Below are 22,487 nucleotides of genomic sequence, written 5' to 3' on the forward strand. Positions count from 1 at the left end.
TGTGAAACAGAGCACTTGCAGAGCCTGGGACCAACCTTCTTACTGAAGGGAAGAGGGACCAGCACACAAAGCTGAGGCTGTGGGGCCATCACCAGCATCAGGACGAAGGTGGTAGGAGTCCTAGGAGCCTGTTTTACACTCCCACATATCCTGTGAGCATCGTTTTTTAACATGTATTGTCTGTAACATGTAACATATCTGAATTTTAAATGGGGGTGGTGGTTTACCTCTGTCTTTCTCTCTGCATCAGTTGCTTTATAAATGATTGTTAAACTAATAAACACACACAAGATAAAATTTTATTCTAAGACTTCATGAAAGACTTTTTCCACAATTTTCAACTTTTAGTGTCCCTCATTGTAGATGTGTGAACCAGTGCAAAATTTTAGATTTCCATAATTTAAGGATGGCCCATTTTAGAGGAAACAGCACAAATTAGCTCCTTCTCTGGTGGGCCCAGGGAGAAATGTAACTCATTTTCAGAAATAGCTAAAAGTGACAGATCAGAAAGAAAGAACAGGATCCAGAGAAGGCAAAAGAGATGGATAAATGCAGACACGGAGTGGCTCAGAAACAAGCAAGTGATCTTGTGCCCTGGTGGACAGCATCTTAATTGTCACTGAGAGCCTGGGATTGGCTTGATGACTGCTGGAGAAATGATATGGAGCAGACCCAATCTGTCAACATCTTAATTTTAGATTAAAAAAAAAAAAAGATAATCCATACGTTTAGATGATTAGATGCTCAGAAAACAAATGGAATTAAATAAAAATGTGGCCTCTTTTCTTCCTATCCATTTCTTCCCTAATAGTTCTCCCCCTACTCTGGAGTTGTTCATTCGTTGATTCATACTGTGTCAGTTGTCAGTAGCTTTTACTGTGTATGATACTGTTGTTCTTTGTATTAAAGATGTTACAAAATAATGTATGTCATGGTTCCTGAGCTTTAGAAGTTTCCATTCAGGATATGTAGAGGAAACTGAAGCAGCTAAGGAACAGTGTGGTGATAGTCCTGCCAGGAAATATGCAGGGCCTCTCTCCTCTGGTCTGACAAGAGCACTTCAGATCTTTTTCTTTCTCCACTTACTGCCTCCCTTCCAAGTAGGAAGAAAGATATAAAAATGAGACCCTCCCTGGATCTCACACTAGTGGATGAAGACACGATCTTGGGCTGTCGGGTGAAAAGGCAGGAGCTGTCCTCACACCATCTCTCATCATTTTCATAACTGGGCTTCAGGTCACAAAATTCCTCCTTGTCCCAACCTTTTCAGGAACTTTCCATTAGTGCTTTGTGTTTTTGTGCATAGGCAACTTTTCTGTGTCGCCAGGACCTTCTCACAATCTTAAACATGTTTGTTTTGAGCTCCTTCTTTGAGCCCAACTCTATCATTTGTTATTAGGTCTGTCAGGTTTATTCGCTGAATCAAATAACCCATTCACCTCTCACCATGTCTATTCCCTTCATGCCAGGGGCCATCGTGGCTCCTAGACTACACTGTAACCTCCTACTTCAACCTGATCTTTCATGCAGAGTAGCCTTTGAAAACCAGGACACTTCCCACTGATTTCAAAATAAAGACCAATGCACTTCACTGAGCCCACAGAATCCTGTGTGCGCCTGACCTTAATTCTTCTACAGCCTCCTCACAAACCATACTTCCATTATTCGCTGTACTCTGGCCATACCTGGTTGCTGCCTCCTGCCATGAAACTTTTGCTTATGCTGTTCTTTCTTCCTAGAATGTTCTCCCCTCAGCCTCCCACACCAGTTAACTATTGTCCTTCAGATCCCAACTCAGCTGGAACTTTGTAGGGGTGGTCCTCCCTTACACTCAGATTAGTGCACTTATCATCCACTTTCATACGCCATGTAACCACTCATTATTTCTACAGTTGTTATTACATATTCACGTGTTTGATACTTTGATTAAAGTTATCTGCTGCTTAATACTGTGTATGGTTTTAATTTCTGCCATCCCCACAAGGTGTGTGTGCATTAATTCTCTCAGTGTTGAAATGGTTTTGCTATCTTATGATCCCCCATGCTGCCCATATAGGGGCTTTAACAAAAGCACTACACACATTTCTCCAGACATTTTGTGTGAGGTCAAGGCAGTGTGTGTCTTACACACATCTTTGGAAGATATTTTAGGTTAAGGAGGTGAATGTTGAATGGTTCCACATTGAATTGAATCCTACTGAATGCTGCGTGGGACTCCAATAGTCAAAGGGGCAGATGAAGGCTGACATCATGGGTCAGTGTCCAGCAGCAGTAACACATGAAGAACTGTTGGAGGGGCTAGAAGAGACACTGGGCAACGTCCATTCACTAAGATGTCAAAGATCTGCACCAAGCCAAAAAGCAGATGTGGGCCAGAAGAAGATGGCCTGAAAGACGGTAACTGTCCAAAAGCTGGTTCTACAAGTAGAGATATTCCAGAAGCGACTCTGATTCCAGAGCTGGTATCCACAGAATGCAAGCTGTCTGAAAAAGTTAAAGCGTCCTGTCTCACTCCCATTAGTTGCAGGCACGTTCTTTTTCCTTGTCATGATAGAAGCATTATTGTTCTTTCCTCCTTGGCATTTTTCACCAACAATGGAAAACACTATGCTTTCTGTTGTTTGGGGCTTTCTTTTGATGACAGCTCAGAGGATTCATCTTCTGCATGTTGGGCACAACACCCTTGTGATTCTCAGTTCTTGGTCCCAAGGTCTGGCTTCCTCTTTTGCTTGAAAGAAATTGTCCCCAGCCCCTGATTCTTTTACCAGGATAACAGTGGAAGAGTGGAGAACATATGGAAATCTCAACACACCTATGCTTTTGGTAGCTTACAGTTAAATAGCCTATTTTCTTCCCCTGTAAAATCTCCAGGCATGCTAAAATCTTTAGGATTACATAGTCAGGGTCTGGCTAATGGCTTATCAGTCACGCAGGCATGAAAGGGAAATGTCTGTGAGGGAAAACAAAAAGCAACAAAGCACCGGGATCTAACACATCTCTCGGTTTGCTCAGAGGTGGGTGACTGTCTGCTCTTTAGCCCAGTCCTGCACATCTGCTCGGCCAAAGATGAGGTAGAAAGCCAGGCCTGATATGTTAACAGCAGCTGAAAGCAAGAAGACATTTCTCCAACCAAACTCTGAATCCTGTAGGTAGAAAATTACAAGTTATTAACGTTAACCCAGTTCTTGTCCCTCTTGCTTCAGAAAGGCTTTGGCTCCGTGTCCTATTGCTCCCTCCCCTACCTCCACTCTGACTCCTGTGGGCTTCCTGGTTGGTCCTGGAATACTCAGGTACATTTCTGCCATGAGGGCCAGAGTACTGGGCATTTCCTTGGCTGGAATGCTCCTCCCCCAGAAATCTATTTGTCTCACACCTTCACTTCCTTTCACTCCTTGCTTAAATGTTCCTTTTTCAGTGAGTCCTTCCTGGATCACCGTAATTAAAATAGAAATTCAACCCCCTTTTATGTACTCTATTCTCTTTTCTTAGCATTTGCTACCATTCAATATATATTTTACTTTCATAGATTACTTTCTGTTTCTTTTCTACGATATAGGTTTCACAAGAGAAGGAATTGTGTTTTATTCACTTAAATAGTGCATGGCACATACTAATGTCAAATATTTATTGAATGAATGAGTCAATAAATGACAGGAGAAACAAGATCAGTTTGAGAGTTTGCATTTTAAGCAACCATTTCCCGACAGTGTGTGTGTTAGTGCCTAGAAGGGAATCGAAGCTTCAAAAAAGATAAGGGACTTGATTTCATAAAGAATACTCTTTCTTTGTTATTATTCATTTATTTTTCTGACTTACTGGTGCAAAACCACAGGAAAGTCATCCTTCAACTTGCATGTGGTTTTTCACCAGTAAATGAATGGTATATGGCAGTAAGTGCTTTTCACAAGTAAATGAAGTATATGGCAGAAAAGAAGAATGCCATACACTTCTTTATTCATGTAAAGTTTATACCAATAAGATTCTTAGGAAATGCTTAAGTCATGATGTAAGTTGGTTTATTTTGACTACTTTAAATGCATCTTCTAGGATAGAAGCCTGGGCAAATGTGAAAACACCATGCTTCTATAGGTTTCTCTTATGAATATTCATCAGAACATTTGACCTCACCTGATTGATGAAAAATCCAGCAACAGTGGGAGAGATGGCTCCAGCTATGTGTGCAAAGACTTGCAATAGTCCTTTGAGAAAGCCCGTGTACCTGAGAGAGAGAGATGGTACTCTACTATACCCAAGTATACCTATGTTTAAAAGTCTCAGTACCTGAGAGAGGGAGGGAAACATTCCTGTGCAAACAAAGGGTTAATCTCTGCTGGTCTGTTGCAACTCTGTACTTATCTCTGTGGATGGCTGGAATGGTGTAAGCCTTGGTGAAACCAGAATGAAATGTACTGATTAATTATTAGTGTAATCCTGTGCTAGGGATTGGTACTCCCAAGGGGGTAACCTCTATGAACTTGTCAACATTGTTTATGCAAGATAGTCACATGGATGGTCTGCACCTGGCTTATAAGGATTTTGTTGTGTTGTTTTGGCTTCTACTGTTGAGTCTGATCTTGTAACTTTTATACCTTCTGTGGGTATAAAAGATCCCTCATCGAATGAGATGTTGGCTCCCCTGAGACGACATTTCTTGGTGGTTCATTATCTGAAGATGAAGGATGTCCTGTTGACTGGAACAGGACCCTGGGAGCTATGATTGGAAGTCTCAGTGAACTCTGTTTTTACTGTATCAGAGACAGATCTTTCTCCTGCAATCCTGTGTCCTTTGTCTTTATTAAAGAAGATTTTCATGAGCATACCCTATGGAATCACAAGAATTCTTTCAGTGATCCCACCCTGGGCAACTGCTGCAATCCACAACAGAGAGAGATGTGTGTGAGTCTCCCTCAGTTGATTGTGAGCATGGCCACTGACTCCTCTTGTTCACACCTGGAAAAACTAAGTTCACAATGGTTGACCAGCTTTGCATCCCTTCCTGGGATTATTTAGATGTAGGGTGTAGAGCTGGTGCTGACACTTCCGGCGACCAGTTGTACCTGCCACATTTTACTTGTGCATCAGAGCAGGTTTAGGGCTGATAGACTTGAACTGAGTTTCTAAGAGGATGAGGCAAAAGAGGTCCCTACCGAGGAGCAATATCCAAGAAGTTAACAAGGGCTCCTGATTCACAGAAGCTGCTGATGGCAGAAGACAGCACCAAGAAGGTCATGGTCATGCTGTGGCTGGATCTGACCCAGGGTAGACACACGAGGATCACAGATGGAAAGAGAACCCCTGGAGTAGGAGGATAAACAGAGTAAAATTGGAGGCTGCTCTGAGCTTCCCACGTTCACCCATGTCCAGCCTCGCCCTTACCAATGGCAGTGAAGAGTTTCCTGATGGTGATGAGTCTGAGGATTTTTCTGGAAAGAAGAAAGTCTGCCAATAGACCTCCAAGGATAATGCAGATACATCCAACAACAAACGGCAAGGCAGACAGGATCCCACTCTGAGGACCAGAGATTAGGTCAGGTGCATGTGCCCTTACCACCCCCACCATGACAAAGACGGCCTTGGACAGATTGTACACATTTGGGGCTTTTCTTTATATACGCATCACTTTTAATACAAATACCATGTTACTGGAATGAGCCAATATAGTTTTAGTATGTATATGTTTATAGCTCAGCTTGCAAAAAAAAAAAAAAGAACTAATGCTCTCCTTATACATAAAAATCACGTGGAAGGAAATAAATATTTAAAAAACCCAAACCTAGTTAAAAAAAAAATAGGCAAAGAATAACGACAGACAATTTACAGAAAAAAGAAAAATAAGTGGCTCCTAAACATGTTAAAAGGTTTCCAATCTTACTCATAATGAAAGAAATACAAAATAAAACTATGGTGAGATACTATTTTTCATGGATCAAATTGGCAAAAACCTCCCCCACACACACACTTTTTGTTTACATACTCTGTGCTAACACTGTGGAGAATCAGGTTCTCACAAATATTACCGGTGCTCTATTGAGGGCAATTTGACAACAAATATAAAAGTTTATAGTGTGTTTACCCTTTGACTCAATAATCTCATATGCAGAAATTTTCTCCACAGAGAGTTGCACAAATGTATGACAAATGAACAAGGTTTTCACTGCAGCATTGCTCAAAGATGAAAAACAATCCAAATATTGCTCAGCAAGGTTCTCATGTACTGATATGAAAAGATTCCCATGATATATTAAGTGGCAAAAACCTAGTATATAAGCATAGTGGCATATTACAGAGTATACTGTTTTGTATTTTAAAAAGTTGAGAAAATAAGAATATACATTCATGTATGCTTGCATTCTCATAAGGAAAGAATGTAAAAGAAATTAGGCCAGGCATGGTGGCTCACACCTGTAATCACAGCACTTTGGGAGTTTGAGGTGCGAGGATCACTTGAGCTCAGGAGTTTGAGACCAGCCTGGGCAATATAGCAAGACCTCATCGCCACAAAAAAATAAATAATTTAGCCAGTCATGGTGGTACACACCTGTGGTCCCAGCTACTAGCTACTCAGGAGACTGAGGTCAGAGGACTGCTTGAACCTAGGAAATTGAAGCTTTAGTGACCCAAGATTGCACCACTGCACTCCAGCCTGGGCAACAGAGCAAGACACTATTTCAAAAGGAAAAAGGGAAAAGAAAAAAGAAATTTACAGAGTTATCACTGGAATGGGCTGGGAGAAAAGGGCAGATTAGGAAAAGTAAGGTAATAAAGATTTCTCACTGTTTTTTTTTTTTTAGATGGAGTTTCACTCTTGTCACCCAGGCTGGAGTGCAATGGCCCTATCTCAGCTCACTGCCACCTCTGCCTCCCCAGATCAAGCAATTCTCATACCTCAGCCTCCAGAGTAGCTGGGCCTATCGGCACCCACCACCATGCCCAGCTAATTTTTGTAAAATTTTAGTAGAGATGGGACTTTCATCATGTTGGCCAGGCTGGTCTCAAACTCCTGACCTCAGATGATCCACCTGCCTTGGCCTCCCAAAGTGCTGGGATTACAGACATGAGCCACTGTGCCCAGCCCACTCTATTTTTTAATATAGTTTTTAAAATGTTGAACCTTGTTGTTATCAATTAAACTAAATTAAGATTCTATAAAATAAAACACAATGAAAAAGAGTCTCTTCTGTTGTATATAATCCAAACAATGGAAAGGATTTAGCTTTTACCTGGTTCAAGTAGTTCATTTTGCAGATGAGTAAGCCAAGGCTGTCCAGGTTACATGACTTAGTGAGAAAATACCCTGAGGGCAATGAGCATCCAGGTCTCTTGACTTCCTAGCCTGGGAAGCTCTGCTTTCTCGTCACAACTTGTCTTTTCCATTCATCCTCCCGTCTTCCTCTTCCTCATTGTTGGCCTCTGTGGTTCAAGCCCACCCAGCCTTACACCAGAGACAAATCGTTCCCAACAGCCAACCTCAGGAAGTCTACCGCCCAGCACTGACATCTTGCTTATCTGGTCTCTGATCCCCTGGATTAAGGTTCTGGTTTAATTGTCTGCTGCTGGCCCTCCTCCTCTTCGAAAAGACCCAGAGCCACTCCCTCCTGGGGCTTTCTAATCTCAGTGCCTGCAGCCTACTTGCATGCAGATGCTGACCACTGCTAAGAAGGTCAGCTCTCTGTTGGCTAGTTAGCATATTTTCAACAGAGGAACCCAATCAATATGAGAAAGCTTCTTCCTGAGTACAGAGTGAGAATAAAAGAGTAACAATGGCTTTGTTAACTGTCACTAACAGGTTATGAAATCTGATATACTCTTAGCCACTTTTAAGACATCCATCTAGCAGAAATTGAAAGGCTCCCATCAGCCAATCAGAACATCTGCTTATTTTGTGAAAAATCAGAGAGCTGTACACATATATGCACTTTTCTTTCTATATGTTATACCTGAATAAAAATGACTTTTTGAAACAAACGTTATTCCACAAATTTTTTGTAGGTCTTATTTGGGACTTTATGTGCTATTAATGTCTTATTTTCAGCATATGTTGTTTATGTTTCTCTGTCACAATTTTCTCAAAGGCAAAATTTTGTTTTGTTAATCTTTATTATTTATGCTGCCAGCAGAGCATCTTGTTTGCAAATTTTGATTGGATTGAGTATAAAATTTCTGCACAGGGCCCTTAAAATATGTTAGTATATGAATATCAAGCTGACCTAGAACCATATGTATCATCCTGCTGTAGTAAGTAGTAAACCATATTGAGATCAATCAGAATCCAAATTAACTAGATTGCATTTCCTCTGTGGAGGTCCTGGTCCTAATCCCCTGATTTTGATCATGGGAGAGACAGGATTATATATGAGCTCTATTTATTTAAGCATTTAAGCAAACAGAAGATCAGAATGAGCTTTCTCTGTACTTACATCTCTTAGGTTTGCTTGAAGTACCGAGCTGATGTACGTTGGTGTGTATGCCATAATGGTATAAAAAAGCCAATATTCACAGAAATAAGAGACTAAAATGGCCCAGAGTGGTAAGGATTTGATCATAGCCCTAATGGGAAGAGACCAGCCTGGTGAACAATCCTGGAAGAAAGCACACATCAATGTCCCCTCCATCAGAAGACAGCTCTCTCTACTGCACTCTTCATCTCTGAGACATATAGAGGGACACAGAGAAATGTCAGAGGAATTCCTCAATGTACCTGCTGAGCCAATGAACACACAATGTATCTCTTCTCACCAGCACTGATAAAGGGATGATTCACAGGATCATCATAAATGAGAGGAAACCAGAGAAGACAACAGGCACAGCCAATTCCTCCTAGGACAAGAGGATCCAGTTAGCACTAGATTGATTGAAGTTATTCTTTCAGTTTGACGCTAAGATGAATCCTGTGGTTGACAGAATGGCTGGCCTCAGTACTACACTCTTTCTGCCATCTATCCCTTGCATGGCCCTATCACAGGGGGAGGGTACTTCCCCACCACTTGACTTTGGTCTCGGCCATACAACTTGCTTTTGCCAATAGCATGGAGGAGTTTCAAGCCTAAGCATTAAAAAGCATGTTTTTTAAAATCCCAATACTATTGGAAGACCATTCTCAAGAATGGAGCTGGCCAGCTGTCCCACAAAGAACCACAGGAATAAATGATTATTGTTTTAAGCCACTGAATTTTGGGAGGTTTTGAAATGCACTGTTATTTAAGCTATAGCACACTGTTACAAGTTAGTAGCGTGTTTGCCCCACGTGCTTGAAAATGCCCTCACTGTTCATGTACCTGTCAGCATCCCTCCTGCTAGTCATGCTTTGCAGAGTTCCTTTCATCACTAAACCTTTCCGTAGCTATCTCTTATCTTCCTCAAAGCACGTAAGAGTGAGCAGTAGTACATTATTATGTGAAATTGATTACCCAATTTCTAGACATGAAATGAAATTAATCCTCAGCAAAGAAATTTTTTCTAATACATATATTATTACAGAGTTGAAAATTTAACATTATCAGTATTGAGTGGAAATATGGCCCATCTTCAGATTCCCTTTTTAGAATCTTAAGAAATCTTATGGGCTCTCTTTATTTGGCTAGCATGTCATTTACAAATTCCTTCACAAGCATCATACAGCAGCCACCATACACCAGGCATTTTGCTAAATTTTGAGAATATAAAATGACAAAGAAACAATTTTGCCATCAAGGAAATTAATCAAGTGGGGAGGGATAGATATGAAAATTATAATGTTACCCATTGTGGTTGGAGGATGTTAATATTTATTCAACAAATATGAAATGGGTTTCTATTGTGTATATGTTCCTTACTGTTTCTCAAAACCATAAGCACAGTAAGATTTTCTCATTGTTTGAATAATTTTTGTAAACTGCCCTTCCAAAATTTTCATAATAGAAACTTTGAAGGTTGGTGTGCTGTGCTAAGGAATAATTACATATGTTTTTTGGTGAATATATTGACATGATGTTACAGAAACCCTTGATCAAAGATGCCTGTCCTCTAATGAACACACTAGTGGGACTAGAAGGAATTACCATAGACAATTTAGGGGTGGGATTTTGGAGAATGTTTCAAAAATTAAACAAACTTTAGCTGACAGCAGCTAGGTGGATTCCAACCACAGCTCCATGAAAGTAAAACTGTAATGTAGTAAAATACTGCCTCTGGAACTTCCCATGTGTCTTTGGAACCTTTCTGCCGTGTCTGTCTGTGTATTATGTCCACTCTGAACCTCACATCATCTGCCCTTCCCTGTAGGCTCCACTGGTTGATTCTCCACTCTAAAAAGTATTTTACCTATGATTAAGTCACAGTCACACAATTTTCTGGCTATCATATTAGGTTGGTTGAAAAGTAATTGTGGTTTTTGCCATAATAGTAACTGGAGAAATTTAAAAGAATCTGTTAAATTAAAAAGCATGACTAAAATGTAGTACGACTAAGATAACATTTTCTTTTCTTTTCCTTGAGACAAGGTCTCACTCTGTCGCCCATGCTGGAGTGCAGTGGTGTGATCTCAGCCCACTGTAACCTCCGCCTCCTGGGTTCAAGCGATTCTCCCACCTCAGCCTCCTGAGTAGCTGGGATTACAGGCATATACCATCACGCCCAGCTAATTTTTGTATTCCTACTAAAGATGGGGTTTCACCATGTTGGCCAAGCTGGTCTCAAACTCCTGACCTCATGTGATTCACCCATCTCAGCCTCCGAAAGTGCTGGGTTTATAGGCATGAGCCACTGCACTCACCCTAAGATAACATTTTCAACATCTTATGAAATTGTTTGCTCTGAGGTCCTTTAGGTTAAATTTAGAAGCAATAAGGAATGTTATGACGCCTCTAATGTCATAAAATTATTCTAACTATAAACTCAGGCTGCTGAAACATAAATGTTAAACATAGTTGGCTCTGAACACTACCAGCTTTAGCTATATCAATATCCATATCTATTAGGATTTAGTTAACTATAGATAAATTGCATCACAGAATTTTCTGTCATAAAAATTTGAGATTTGGAAAGCACACTCACCAAAGATATAGAAGACGTAAGGCCATCCTATGGTCTGGGAGAGGAGACCACCGACAAGTAGAACAACGAAGGACCCCAGCATTGACCCTGAACAGAGGAGGCAAGGATGTTCTGGTGAGAGGACCCATCTTGGGGCTCTATGTGCTTTCTTCAGTGCCGAGTTGCACAGTGATTGAAGGTATGAGCTTCAATCCAAACTATCTAGGTTCAAATCCTGCTCCTTCACTTGGTAACTATGTGATGTTGGGCAAGTTATTAGTCTATTTTTATCTGAAAGTCCTTATGCGTGAAATGGAAGTAATTATATATAGCTGACTTATAAAATTGTTTTGAGGATAAGATGAAAATATGTGCAAACACAAGAATATTTGGTGCATAGTAAACATTCGGGTCATTCAGTTATGATCAAGAAAGGCAGCATGGGGTAGTGCTTTAAAGCAAGGACTAGGAAGATAGAGTGATTGATAGATAAGATCTTGGTTCTGTTGAGAGGACTTTGCAGAGTTCTCTTGGACAGTATATATAAGGTGGGGATTAGGGTATCAGTTACCTGATCCAGCAATGGTGGTGAGTTGACTCCTTTCCAGTGGGGGAGCCCATTTGACCCAAATTGAATACTGACCAGTTAATACCATAACCTGGGGGGAGGGGAAATTTCATTCTTGGAGATCTGAGGTCATTCTGGAACCTATATTTCACTTATACCTGGAAAATATCTTGGTACCTGGGTTATGCCTTGTATAATCCGGAGGACAATGAGCAAGGCCACTCCGGCATTAGCTGCCAGTGGAATGAAGAGGGTCAGGACTGAGGAAATAAACAAGCCAGCACCAACCACATACTTTGCTCCAAATATTCCAGCCACATAACCACTGGGGATTGGGGCCAAGAATGAGCCATAGTTGAGGGAGCTGAGGATGATTCCCTGGATTTCAGGACTCCAGTCATATGCAGGGGCCTAGATGACAAAGAGAGTTACTGTTTGTCTTTAGCTGAAGAATTGACAGTTTTTATTGTCTGGACTTGAGAAGCAAAAAATAATTGGCAGTTCTTTCCTTTTACATCTCTCCAGTTCCTCCAATATACCAGTATCACATATTTAAAGCCCCTAAATATATGCCCAACATACTCTTTCTGCTCACCCTGACACAATTAACCAAAAAATAAAAATATAAGAGGGCCTGTAAAGAAACAAAGGCTATAAAGAAAAATGCATCATAAGTAAGGTACTAAAATATGTGGAAGGAAGAGAAAGCAGACAAATCTGTGAAACATATTTTGTAGTGATTTTCATCATTGTAGGGGAAGAATTTATGTCCATTAAATGGTAAAATGTTTCCTTCATTCTATCTTAGTCTCTGGTTATACTCATAGACACTAAGTAGGGATGCAATCCCCTTAGATACTTACTATAGTTTTAATTTTTTTTAATTTTCTTTTCTTTTTTTTAAGACAGAGTCTCGCTCTGTCGCCCAGGCTGGAGTGCAGTGGCACTATCTCCGCTCACTGCAAATTCCACCTCCACAGTTCAAGCAATTCTCCTGCCTCAGCCTCTGGAGTAGCTGGGATTACAGGTGCCTACCACCATGCCTGACTGATTGTCATATTTTTAGTAAAGATGTCTTGGCCTCCCAAAGTGCTAGGATTACAGGTGTGAGCCACCATGCTCGGCCTGATACTTATCTACTTGTGCCATTCCTGACACATGGTACATGTTCAGTAGATCTTAGTGGATAAATGAATCTCACTCTTTTATAAGATAACTCTTTAAGTCAAATTATTTGAGTCAAAGAAAGAGTCCAGAGTCTCATTAAACTTACCATTGCTTTAAATTGTTTTAGCGTTTCATTCCAGTAGTCCTGGGAGTCAGTGGAGAGCCATTCTGCGGAGGCATTGGGCTCGCTGGGAGGGGCTGTGTTGTTCACCATAGCTGGGATGGCAATGCTTAAATTCATTTGTTGGGTACATATTGAAAAATTACACAGCTGCAAGATGAAGGCCAGTCCATGTCGGATTGAACAAAAGCCTGAGAGGAGAAGGGCATGCAAAGTCACAATCAGAATGCTTTTCTCCCACTCTTCCTAAGTCTGGAATGCAGAAATATAGGGAGACCAGACATTCCTCTGTAGGTGTGTCGTGGACATCTGTCCCCCTGGGAGGTAATGGGGGAGGTGGCTCCCTCAGAAGCATTCCTCAGAGACTTGAAGAATGTGGGGAATTGGTCAGAACAAGCATTAAGTGAGAGCTTTTCAGGCAGGACTCTGGGATAAGAAGATTAGAATGGGAATGGGAAGAAATTGATTTACAGAAAAAATTGGCTGGGAGCAGTGACTGGATATGGGCAGTGAGAGAGAGGAAATTGCTGGAAATGACTCCCAAGTTCCCTGCTTGGGCAGCTGGGAAAGCTGAAAGTGCTATTTATAACCAGGAAACATGGAAGATTAGTTTGTCTGAGACTGGAGAGAGATGAAACTTGAAAGATAGGCGATGGTTAGCTCATAGAATCATTTAAACTTCATCTTAATACTTCAATTTAATACTTAATGGAAGTAAACTTCTATTCTATGCTTACACAAAATTTGCTAGTGTTCCATAGGAGCTCTGGGGATATCCCTGTGGTTGAGTCCAAATACATTAGTTTGAAACAGAGTTCATCCACTCTCCCTGTAGAAAAATCCCAGAGGTAATGTATAATCACAAGGTATGAAGATGTCATTTTCCTGACTCCTGAAAGGGAGCAAATGCTATTGGAATGGACAGCATGGCTTCCTTTTGTGTGGTAGTGCTCTTGCTAAGTTCCAGAAATTGACAGATCTCATCTTTGGTTCAACTTTAAGAGCATTTTGTTTCCCACCCCCAAGCCGGCCAATGCACCATCCACAAAAAATCTACAATGGAATTTTGATCAGTCATATTGATATGACAGATTAAATTAAGAATGACTGCCACATTTATAGTATTGTCTTCTAGCCTACCCATGTATGAGTATTGGTCTTTTAATCTGTCCAAGGTGGAATTTTATAGTTAAGGCCTTCACAAATTTTGTAAAGTACTTTTTCTTTTTGTGTAACTGAGTTTTTTTCCCCATCATTTTCATCAGTTTTTCCCCCATTGGGTTTTGATTCAATAAAGAAATAAAGACAAATCATATGTATATGATGGGAAAATATAGTTGATTATGCTTACTATTTGCAACACATATTTCATTTTCCTGGGTAATTTAATTCACTGTCATTTTCAAAAAATGGACTAAATAGAAATGGTAAGAAAGGACACCTCAGCTATATTTGCATTTACTGAGAGTGCTTCAAAACATTACATCATTAGGTATGCCTCTAGTTGTTGGTGTGACATGTACTTTAATTATATTAAACTATTCTGTTCCTACTTTTAAATATTTTTTATGGGAATAAATAGGTTTGACAAACTGTGTTTTAATCCTGGAATCAGATACCTGCATTCCAATTCCAACGTGTGTGTTCTACTTATAGCTCTGTGCTCTGGGCAAGGTACTGAGCTCTCTGTGGCTCCAAATTTTGCCTGAAAAATGAGATTCATAATAGAGTCTACCTCAAGGCACTGTGATAACAATTGAATAAGTTTATGTAAGTTCATTATAGTTATAATAGCCTACTATCTTTGTACTATTGGGATGATCTCTTCTTATTCTTAATAGGCTATTTAAAATTTTTAAAATATGATGTATTTTGCTAATGCTTTAGCTAGAATTTTATTTAGTATATATAGTTGATCTTAATATGTTGTTTATGTATATAGGTGTGTGTTATTTTTTGGTATTCTAGCTTTGTTTTTATTTATTTATTTATTTATTTATTTATTTTAAAAGTTATGGCTGGGTATGGTAGCTCACACCTGTAATCCCAGCACTTTAGGAGGCTGAGGCAGGTATATCACCAGGTCAGGAGTTCAAGACCAGCTTGGCCAAGATGGTGAAACTCCATCTCTACTAAAAATACAAAAATTAGTCTAGCACGGTGGCAGGCACCTGTAATCCCCACCTCTGCAACTTCTGCCCACCACCAATTCTCCTGCCTTAGCCTCCCCAGTAGCTGCCACTGGGGAGGCCAAGATCACGCCACTGCACTCCAGCCTGGGAAACAGAGTGAGGCTCTGTCTCAAAAAAAAAAAGTTATAAGCTTCCATGTCAATCTATGATCTGAGATGTTTTAGGCACGTAGCCATTTTTTCTTAATAAATTTTTAATTTTAGAACAGTTTTAGATGTATAGAATTATGGAGTTTCTCTATATCTCACACAAAATTTCCTCTGTAATTAACATCTTATGGTGCATTTGTTGCAATGAATAAGCCTACATTGATATATTATTAACAACTAAAGTCCACAGTTTGTTCACATTTCTTAGTTTTTACCTAATGTCCTTTTTTCTGTTCCAGAACCCTATATAGAGAAACACATTACATTTAGTTGTCACGTCTCCTTGGAATCTTCTTGGGTATGACACTTTTTCAGACTTACCTTGTTTTTAAAATGTATTCTAAATACCTTGTATTCTAAAATGTCTAAAGACCTTGACAGTTTTGAAGCATACCAGTAAGGTATTTTGTGGAGTGTCCCTTAATTGAAATTTGTCTGATATTTTTCTCATGATTAGACTGAGGTTATGTGTTTTTTAGAGGAAGGCCATGGAAGTAAACTGCCATGCTTATCACATCATCTTAAGGCCACACACTGTCATCAAGACTTCTTAGAGTTGATCTTGGTCCCTGGCTTCAGGTAGTGTTTTCCAGGTTGCTCCACTGTAAAATTACTTTTTTCTTTTTATCTTTTTAATTTTTTGTATGAATTAATATGTACAAATGTACTCTGGAGGAAGTCACACACACCAGTCACACTTAAGTATTAAGGAGCTCAGCTCCATCTTCAGAAGGTGGGGTGCTATATAAATTATTTGGAATTCTTTTGCACAGGATAAATAGGCATTTTCTGCTCCTTAAAAATCTTATATAATTTTTCTAGTGAAATTACCAGATATATTTGTTTGTTTCTGTGTTTGTTTTAAAAGGAATAACTTTTAGACAATTTTCTTCATTTGTGTTTTTTGACATGTATAATTTTTTCTTTATCCAAATTTATAAATTATAAAAATAAAATGTATAATTCCTAGAAACCATAATTTCTAGAAAATTATAATATAATTAAATTATATTTAAAATGTTAAATTTTCATAAATAATGATAATTGAAGTTTTTATCATTATAAATTATAATTCCTAGAAAATCATTTACTTAGGTACTTTTCATATAATTATTATCTTATACATTTTCAAGACTTCTGTCTCCTATTTTCTGATAATTACTTTTATTTAATCGCTCTGCCTGATTAATCTGAGTAGTGGATTGTTTGTTTTGTTACCATGAGTGGCATATTTTTTAATCAAAGACCCAGCTCTCAGATACATTTTTTAATCCAAATTTTTCATGATTTGAGTTCACATTATTTTCTACATTAATGTTGTCTATTTCATTTTCCTACATAATTTCCTTGAAGTTGTAGGCTCAGTGAATTGGATGTTTAATTAACTAGTTTTTATTTATTATTACATAATCTGTTTTCTTTTCTTTTTCAAATCTGTCTTCTCCTTGCCACTGCCAATTCCATTTTAATTCCACAGTGACATTTTTTTCCTCCTTAGTTTTGTTTCTCATCTCTGTTAGGGACTTCTTCCATATTCTTCTGTTGATTTACTTCCTACACTGTATGCTTAATTATTGTTATTATTGTCATTATTGAAAACTTTAAGAAATTGAAGATGAAAATATTCCTCAATTTCCCCATAATAACATAGGCATAGCAGTGTGATGTAATGGGTAACAATAGCTGTTTTGAATCTAGCTGCTACCTTTTTGTGCCTCTGAGCCTGAGTGCAGGCTCCTATAAAATGGAGATGATGCTAGTAGTACCTTCTCTGAAGGATTGTTGTGAGAAGTCAGTGAATTAATACATACAGACTGCTTAGAACAGTGCTTGATGTAGGGCATGCACTCATGTGACAGCTATTACAATGAACTATTATCTTTCATAAGTGTGTCTGTCAATTTCTCTTTTATTTAACACATGCCTTACCTTATCCTTTCCTTTGTGCAAGCATATTTCTGTAAGTCCCCTGTAGTCACCCCTACAGCTTTGAACTATAAAGGCCAGTTGTGCGTGACTTTGTTCTCACATTTTAAAACCCCTGCACAGGGTCACCTATGCTGGTTTGAGGCCCAGCTATGATGCGGTGGTTTATGTGGGTGGCCTGGTGGCAGCAGGCGGCAGGGAGGAGGAGGTAGGAAATTCCCTCACCAATTCAAGGGAAGCTAACTACTGTACCATTTTAATTCTGCAATAACATTGCAGAATTTGAGAGAAACCATTGCAAATTTCCAAATTGATTTCTCCAATCACTCATATTTTCCACTGCTTTGTAGCACTGGCCCTCTGATGCTAAATTGCAGATCAGAAAGGCCAGTGAAGTGCAAGGGGAAAGCCACAGGATGTGGGCCCATGCACGATTCATCCGGCACATCCCAGCACTGCAGACCCTTGAGGGGCTCATGGTGCCTATGGTCTGCCCTGCTTCTGGACACTGCTGCTCCAAGCTGGGGAGCACAGGCTGAAGCTCCACAGCATCCTCTGTTATTCCTCTAACACTGCCCCATGCCTCAAGGATGGGAGTTTTATCAGCTCTTGGTTCCTCTCTCAGTTTCTTCCAAATTGTATTAAATCTGTCTGTGAGACTTGGAGTTTGTAGTGTGTCATTGGTAGGAACAATTCCTTGATTTCAACCTAGATGGAGGTACTTTCTCAAAGTGTTGTATTTGTTTTATTCATTTCCATGGCTTTCAGAAAGGGATGCTATTATAAATTGGCCTTCAGATGGCATTCTTCCCCGTGGAGGTGAGCAGTGTATCTTCCCTGCAGGCTTTTGATATGGAGAAAGGATACTGTCCCTGATATCATTCTCAGTGCCTTTCCCACCCTTCTGTGGCCTTCACAGTAACAAAGGGACAAATATCTGGAAGCTACAGTCATCAGACTACCGTGCAAAAAGATTCCATTCAGATTCCATAAATGAGGGCATTCTGGCACAATATGGCAGGCTGAACTCAGTGAGAAACTACTATGCTCTGGAGGCAGCTGCAGGTGGGTGAGCAAGGATCAGTCATGTTAAACATGGGATTTCGGCCTGTGACTTTGGGGCATCCTGAAAATCACGCACTTTGTGATGCACATGGCTCAGACCATTGGCAGTGTCATGTCCTGGATTTTCTGAAAGTTAACCAACCTGACTTTTGCTTCCCTAACCTTCCAACATCTGTGGAATCTTCTAGTCCCCTATATTAATCTTCTTTCTTCTCAGAAATGCCAAATTTGCTTTTGGTTTTGTGATATAGCCCAGACTGATACAGAAGCCCATGGACCTCTAGGGGAAAAGGGGATCAGAAGGTCAAAGTGATGTCTGTCTTCCGCCCAGCTCCAGAAATCCCTAACTGAGCCTGATAGAGAAAAACTACTGATCTTTAGGCAGAACCTGAAGGCCCAGCTTTTTTCACTCAAGGTTTCTGGGTTATTGGAGCAGTTCCTTTGTGTAACGAGGTGACCAGATAACGCGGGAGAGGGCATTTCTCCACATCCCATGGAATACCTGGATTCAGCTCTCTGAGTATCTTAGAAGCACAGCAAAGACATCAGTAGCCTTTGGGGACTGGTACCCAGAGAAAGCCCCAGCAGTGCCCTGGGAGTCTGATATAGAAGATCCAGCCATGCCTAGTGACCATGAGCCAGAGAAGGAGATGAGAGGAAAAGTGATATAGGACACCAACTGACGAGGCAATCAGCAAGGTTTATTCCTAAGCATTTGTGAGAAATACTTGGATACACAACAAAATAACTAGGTAAGGCTTGAAGGAGTAGCTGGGGTTCTGCCTTATTAGGTAGGCTGAGACTGCCAAACAGGGATGAATGTTAGTAGCATGATGCTGTTTGAAACAACAGGCTGGGGTAAAGTAAGTTACAAAGGTGTTGTCCGATATAGCTATAGCTCCCGGGTGGTCACCAGAGAACTGGGTGGCATGGTGGGCCAGATGTTTTAGGAGACTATAGAAGGAACCAGAAAGACCACAGGAGCTCCACGTTAGACAAATTATAAATGAACTTTCCAATGATTGCCAAAAGGTGGACTGAGGAAGGGACATCATGTGAGTGGTAGTAATGAGCTCATAAATGGCAGAATCAGGATGGCAAACTCAAGTATTCTGATTTCTGACCTGAGCTTTCACCCAGTAGGCTATACTGCACCTTAGTAAATTTTTACACGTAAGTTCTTCATATTACTGATTTTGAGGGAGAGACAGAATGATAGGATAAAATAATTTGGCCAATGGTATAGTCTAGTAGACTCTGAAATTCTTAGAAACAAATGAGACCTTCGGCCAAGACTACTGGAATAGTATTTATTCTGGGACAAATGTTAGCTAGTTGTAGGGTGAGTACTAACGTTCACATTTCCTGATTTCTTCTGTGATGGGTGAGATCAGGAGAAATCTCTTTTCTTGAAGACATACATAATTCTTAACAGACAAACTGGCTAAAATGTTGAGTCTTACAAAGCATTCGACAGTGGTTAGTGATTTTCTTTCTAAAGGCATTATCTTATGAAATGACTATATCCTTAAAAGAATTAATGAATAACATAGTTATAAGTCATTAAGCATTTAGGGTAAAGTAAAATGTTCTACAGTTCCCCTTAATGCATATGATAAAAAGCATAATGTTGTAATATAGATAAGAGCAAGGAAGAAAGATGACTTCTATGACATAGTAGAAAGGAAAAGCCCATTTTGGGGTCGGGGCAGGTCTGGATTTAACAGAGCAAAGAGATCTAATGCTGCATGCCTTGGACTTAGAATCAGACAAGCCAAGGTTGATGTCTCTATTTCCTACTTAGAATCTGCTCTGATTTTCTTCCTTCATTTCTAAATAATGTCATGATACCTGCCTGTCTTATATACCTTCAAAGTTTCCTGTTAGAAATGAAATAATTATCAATAACAATTTATAGCTATATAGAATTCTTGGCAATTGGTGACAGCAAGAAAAATGATGTGTATCAACAAAAGAGAAGTCAAGGTGCCATAGATCCTAGTTTTATTTACTACCAGATTACTGTGCATGATTTACCTTTCCCGGAGCACTCCTCTTGAGTCATGTTTAAATTGCCATCATTGGGAATGTCCCCCACTGTAGCCTTGATATCTGCTCCGGTAGACATTTCGGTTCTCTCTTCCCAGGGACTGGCATTTACTTACTGAAATAAAAGAACGCAAAAGTAAATACAGAGAGAATTTTATATGATGCTGCCCCAGTTCTTTCTAAGAATTAGGAGCAAATGTTGCTCTGTAAGAAAAGTTCTACATTATGCTTCATTAAAACTAATTTATCATCCTGGCTCTATCACTAACCAATTGGCTGGCCTTGGAAAGGTCGCAGTTTACCCTGGTTCTTAGTATCTGTATCTCCAAAGTGAGGAATGTGACCTGGATTGCCTTGATAAATTGTAAGATCCTTTCTAGTTCTGTGTTCCCATGTCTCTAAATTGATATTAGTATCAAATGAACATGAAAGCTTGACAATTTTATTTGAAATTTCATTTAGAAGGTTCCAGTGGATTAAATTGCCCAAAAAACTATTATAAATACCTATATATATTACCTAAAATATAGCAAACATCCTTTTACATAGCTGCAAAGACAATAAGAGATATCTCTATTGAGTTAAATGTCTGCACTAACTCCAGTGACCATGAGATTGGGGCACAGAAGCATCAATTTCGGTGATGCGGGGGCCTGAGATCTAAGGCCCTGTGGGGATGAAGGATGAAGGCTTAGGCCCATGCCAGTAAGGCAGTTTTGTAAGGGAGATCCTAATATAGAGTCAGATGCCTCAAAGGGGTTCAAAACTTGGTTAAAGAGGCTCTTCCCATTTAAACAATAAGACAGTGACAAATCTCTTTGTCCTGAGTTGTGGTTTGAAAATAAAGAGGCTCCCCTGAAAATTGTGAAAGTTCATAACTAGGTTATGGAGAATTGAGGTTTGGAATTGATATTGTCTTCATTGTCTAAGAACTCATCCCCAGCTAAAAAACTGGGCGAAGAATCAAGCCCAGTCTGATTTGCTCAAAACAGGTAACATTGAATTACTGCAGATGAAGCTCTATATATTATGAGCTCAAAATAAAAAATTATAAACACTCAAGGAAGTGATCCATCCAAAACAAGTTTTTAGACTCAATACATGGCAAAATTAAACTGCTGAGAGCTTCCAAAAATAGAATAAACTGACAAAGACATTATCTAAGCATGCTTTAAATAATTGAAGAAATAAAATATGGACTCTAAAACATAAAAAGATACCAGAAAGAATAGGCAGATTTAAGAAAGAGGCTACCTGAAATACAAAAAAAACAATTAGGCATTAAAATTTGAAACTAAGTGACTAGACATAGCTAATGAAAGAATTAGTAAAATGAAAGGTAAAGAGTAAATTATACAGAATAAAGCTCAGTGAGAAGATGAGGGATGACAGCAAAGTTAAGAACCTGAAAAATTGAGTGAAAAGGTCCAATAGATGTTGAATTGAATAGGACTTCTAGGAGAAGAAAATTAAGAGAATTGAGAAAAAGGAATACTTTAGAAAATAACAAATAGGATTTTTCAGAATAGATGAAACCGCAAGATTTCTCAGATTCAGGAATCATAATGAATCTTAAGCTAGAGAAATGAAATGAAAGCTACACCTAAACATATTTAAGGATACTACAGGACACAAAAAGAACAAAACTTATTTATAATAAAAGATCATTGATAGAAGAAGAGAAATAAATTATAGCAGTCTATCAAATATGGAGTAGTATTTTTACAACTTCTTCAAGCTAATTTAAAAAAGACAGTAAATTGGTAAAAAGTAGGAAACTATTGGAACAATATATGAGTATAGATGAAGAACAAACATGGGGAAATGTGCTTCACTTCACTATCAAGAACATAGATATTCAAAGAATCCAGCCAGGCATGGTGGCTCACTCCTGTAATCCCAACACTTTGGGAGACTGAGGTGGGCGGATCATGAAGTCAGGATATCGAGACCATCCTGGCCAACATGGTGAAACCGCATCTTTACTAAAAATACAAAAATTAGCTGGGGGTGGTGGCATGTGCCTGTAATCCCAGCTACTCGGCAGGCTGAGGCAGCAGAATCGCTTGAACCCGGGAGTCAGAGGTTGCGGCGAATCGAGATCACTCCATTGCTCTCCAGACTAGTGACAGAGCGAGACTCCGTCTCAAAAAAGAAAAAGAAAAAAAAAAAAACCAGGATCCTATTCTTTCTTGCCTATCAGTTTTCATCAACATTTTAAGACTGTTAGCACCAAGCTT

General features: G+C 39.4%; 2 protein-coding genes and 1 pseudogene across 4 annotated transcripts in view; 2 read left to right on the forward strand and 1 right to left on the reverse strand.

The window, feature by feature from the left end:
- Positions 1–302, forward strand: part of LOC116543215 (sodium-dependent phosphate transport protein 1-like) — a 39,060-nt gene extending 38,758 nt beyond the window's left edge. Inside the window, 1 exon segment of the mRNA XM_032268639.1 lies at positions 1–302. Within this exon segment, the coding sequence (XP_032124530.1) occupies positions 1–75 (75 nt within the window). The 3' untranslated portion in view covers positions 76–302.
- SLC17A4 (solute carrier family 17 member 4) overlaps positions 295–22,487 on the reverse strand; it is a 27,957-nt gene continuing 5,764 nt past the window's right edge. The window contains exons 2-12 of one of the 3 annotated variants that reach the window (XM_032268623.1): positions 20,236–20,362; positions 12,852–13,057; positions 11,756–11,989; positions 11,582–11,669; positions 11,032–11,118; positions 8,699–8,817; positions 8,418–8,579; positions 5,377–5,509; positions 5,148–5,295; positions 4,129–4,219; positions 295–3,143 (exon numbers count right to left, since the gene is read on the reverse strand). In XM_032268623.1, the coding sequence (XP_032124514.1) occupies positions 3,009–3,143; positions 4,129–4,219; positions 5,148–5,295; positions 5,377–5,509; positions 8,418–8,579; positions 8,699–8,817; positions 11,032–11,118; positions 11,582–11,669; positions 11,756–11,989; positions 12,852–13,057; positions 20,236–20,326 (1,494 nt within the window). In that variant the 5' untranslated portion in view covers positions 20,327–20,362 and the 3' untranslated portion in view covers positions 295–3,008. The remainder of the gene's footprint in view (positions 3,144–4,128; positions 4,220–5,147; positions 5,296–5,376; positions 5,510–8,417; positions 8,580–8,698; positions 8,818–11,031; positions 11,119–11,581; positions 11,670–11,755; positions 11,990–12,851; positions 13,058–20,235; positions 20,363–22,487) is intronic. The other 2 variants (XM_032268622.1, XM_032268624.1) reach the window with 2 other exon arrangements.
- The window catches only part of LOC116543216, an 8,426-nt pseudogene continuing 1,700 nt past the window's right edge, over positions 15,762–22,487 (forward strand).

The sequence above is a fragment of the Sapajus apella genome, unplaced genomic scaffold, assembly GCF_009761245.1.
Source record: "Sapajus apella isolate SASKATOON/1434 unplaced genomic scaffold, GSC_monkey_1.0 scaffold184, whole genome shotgun sequence".
In the NCBI taxonomy this organism is placed as follows: Eukaryota; Metazoa; Chordata; class Mammalia; order Primates; family Cebidae; genus Sapajus; species Sapajus apella.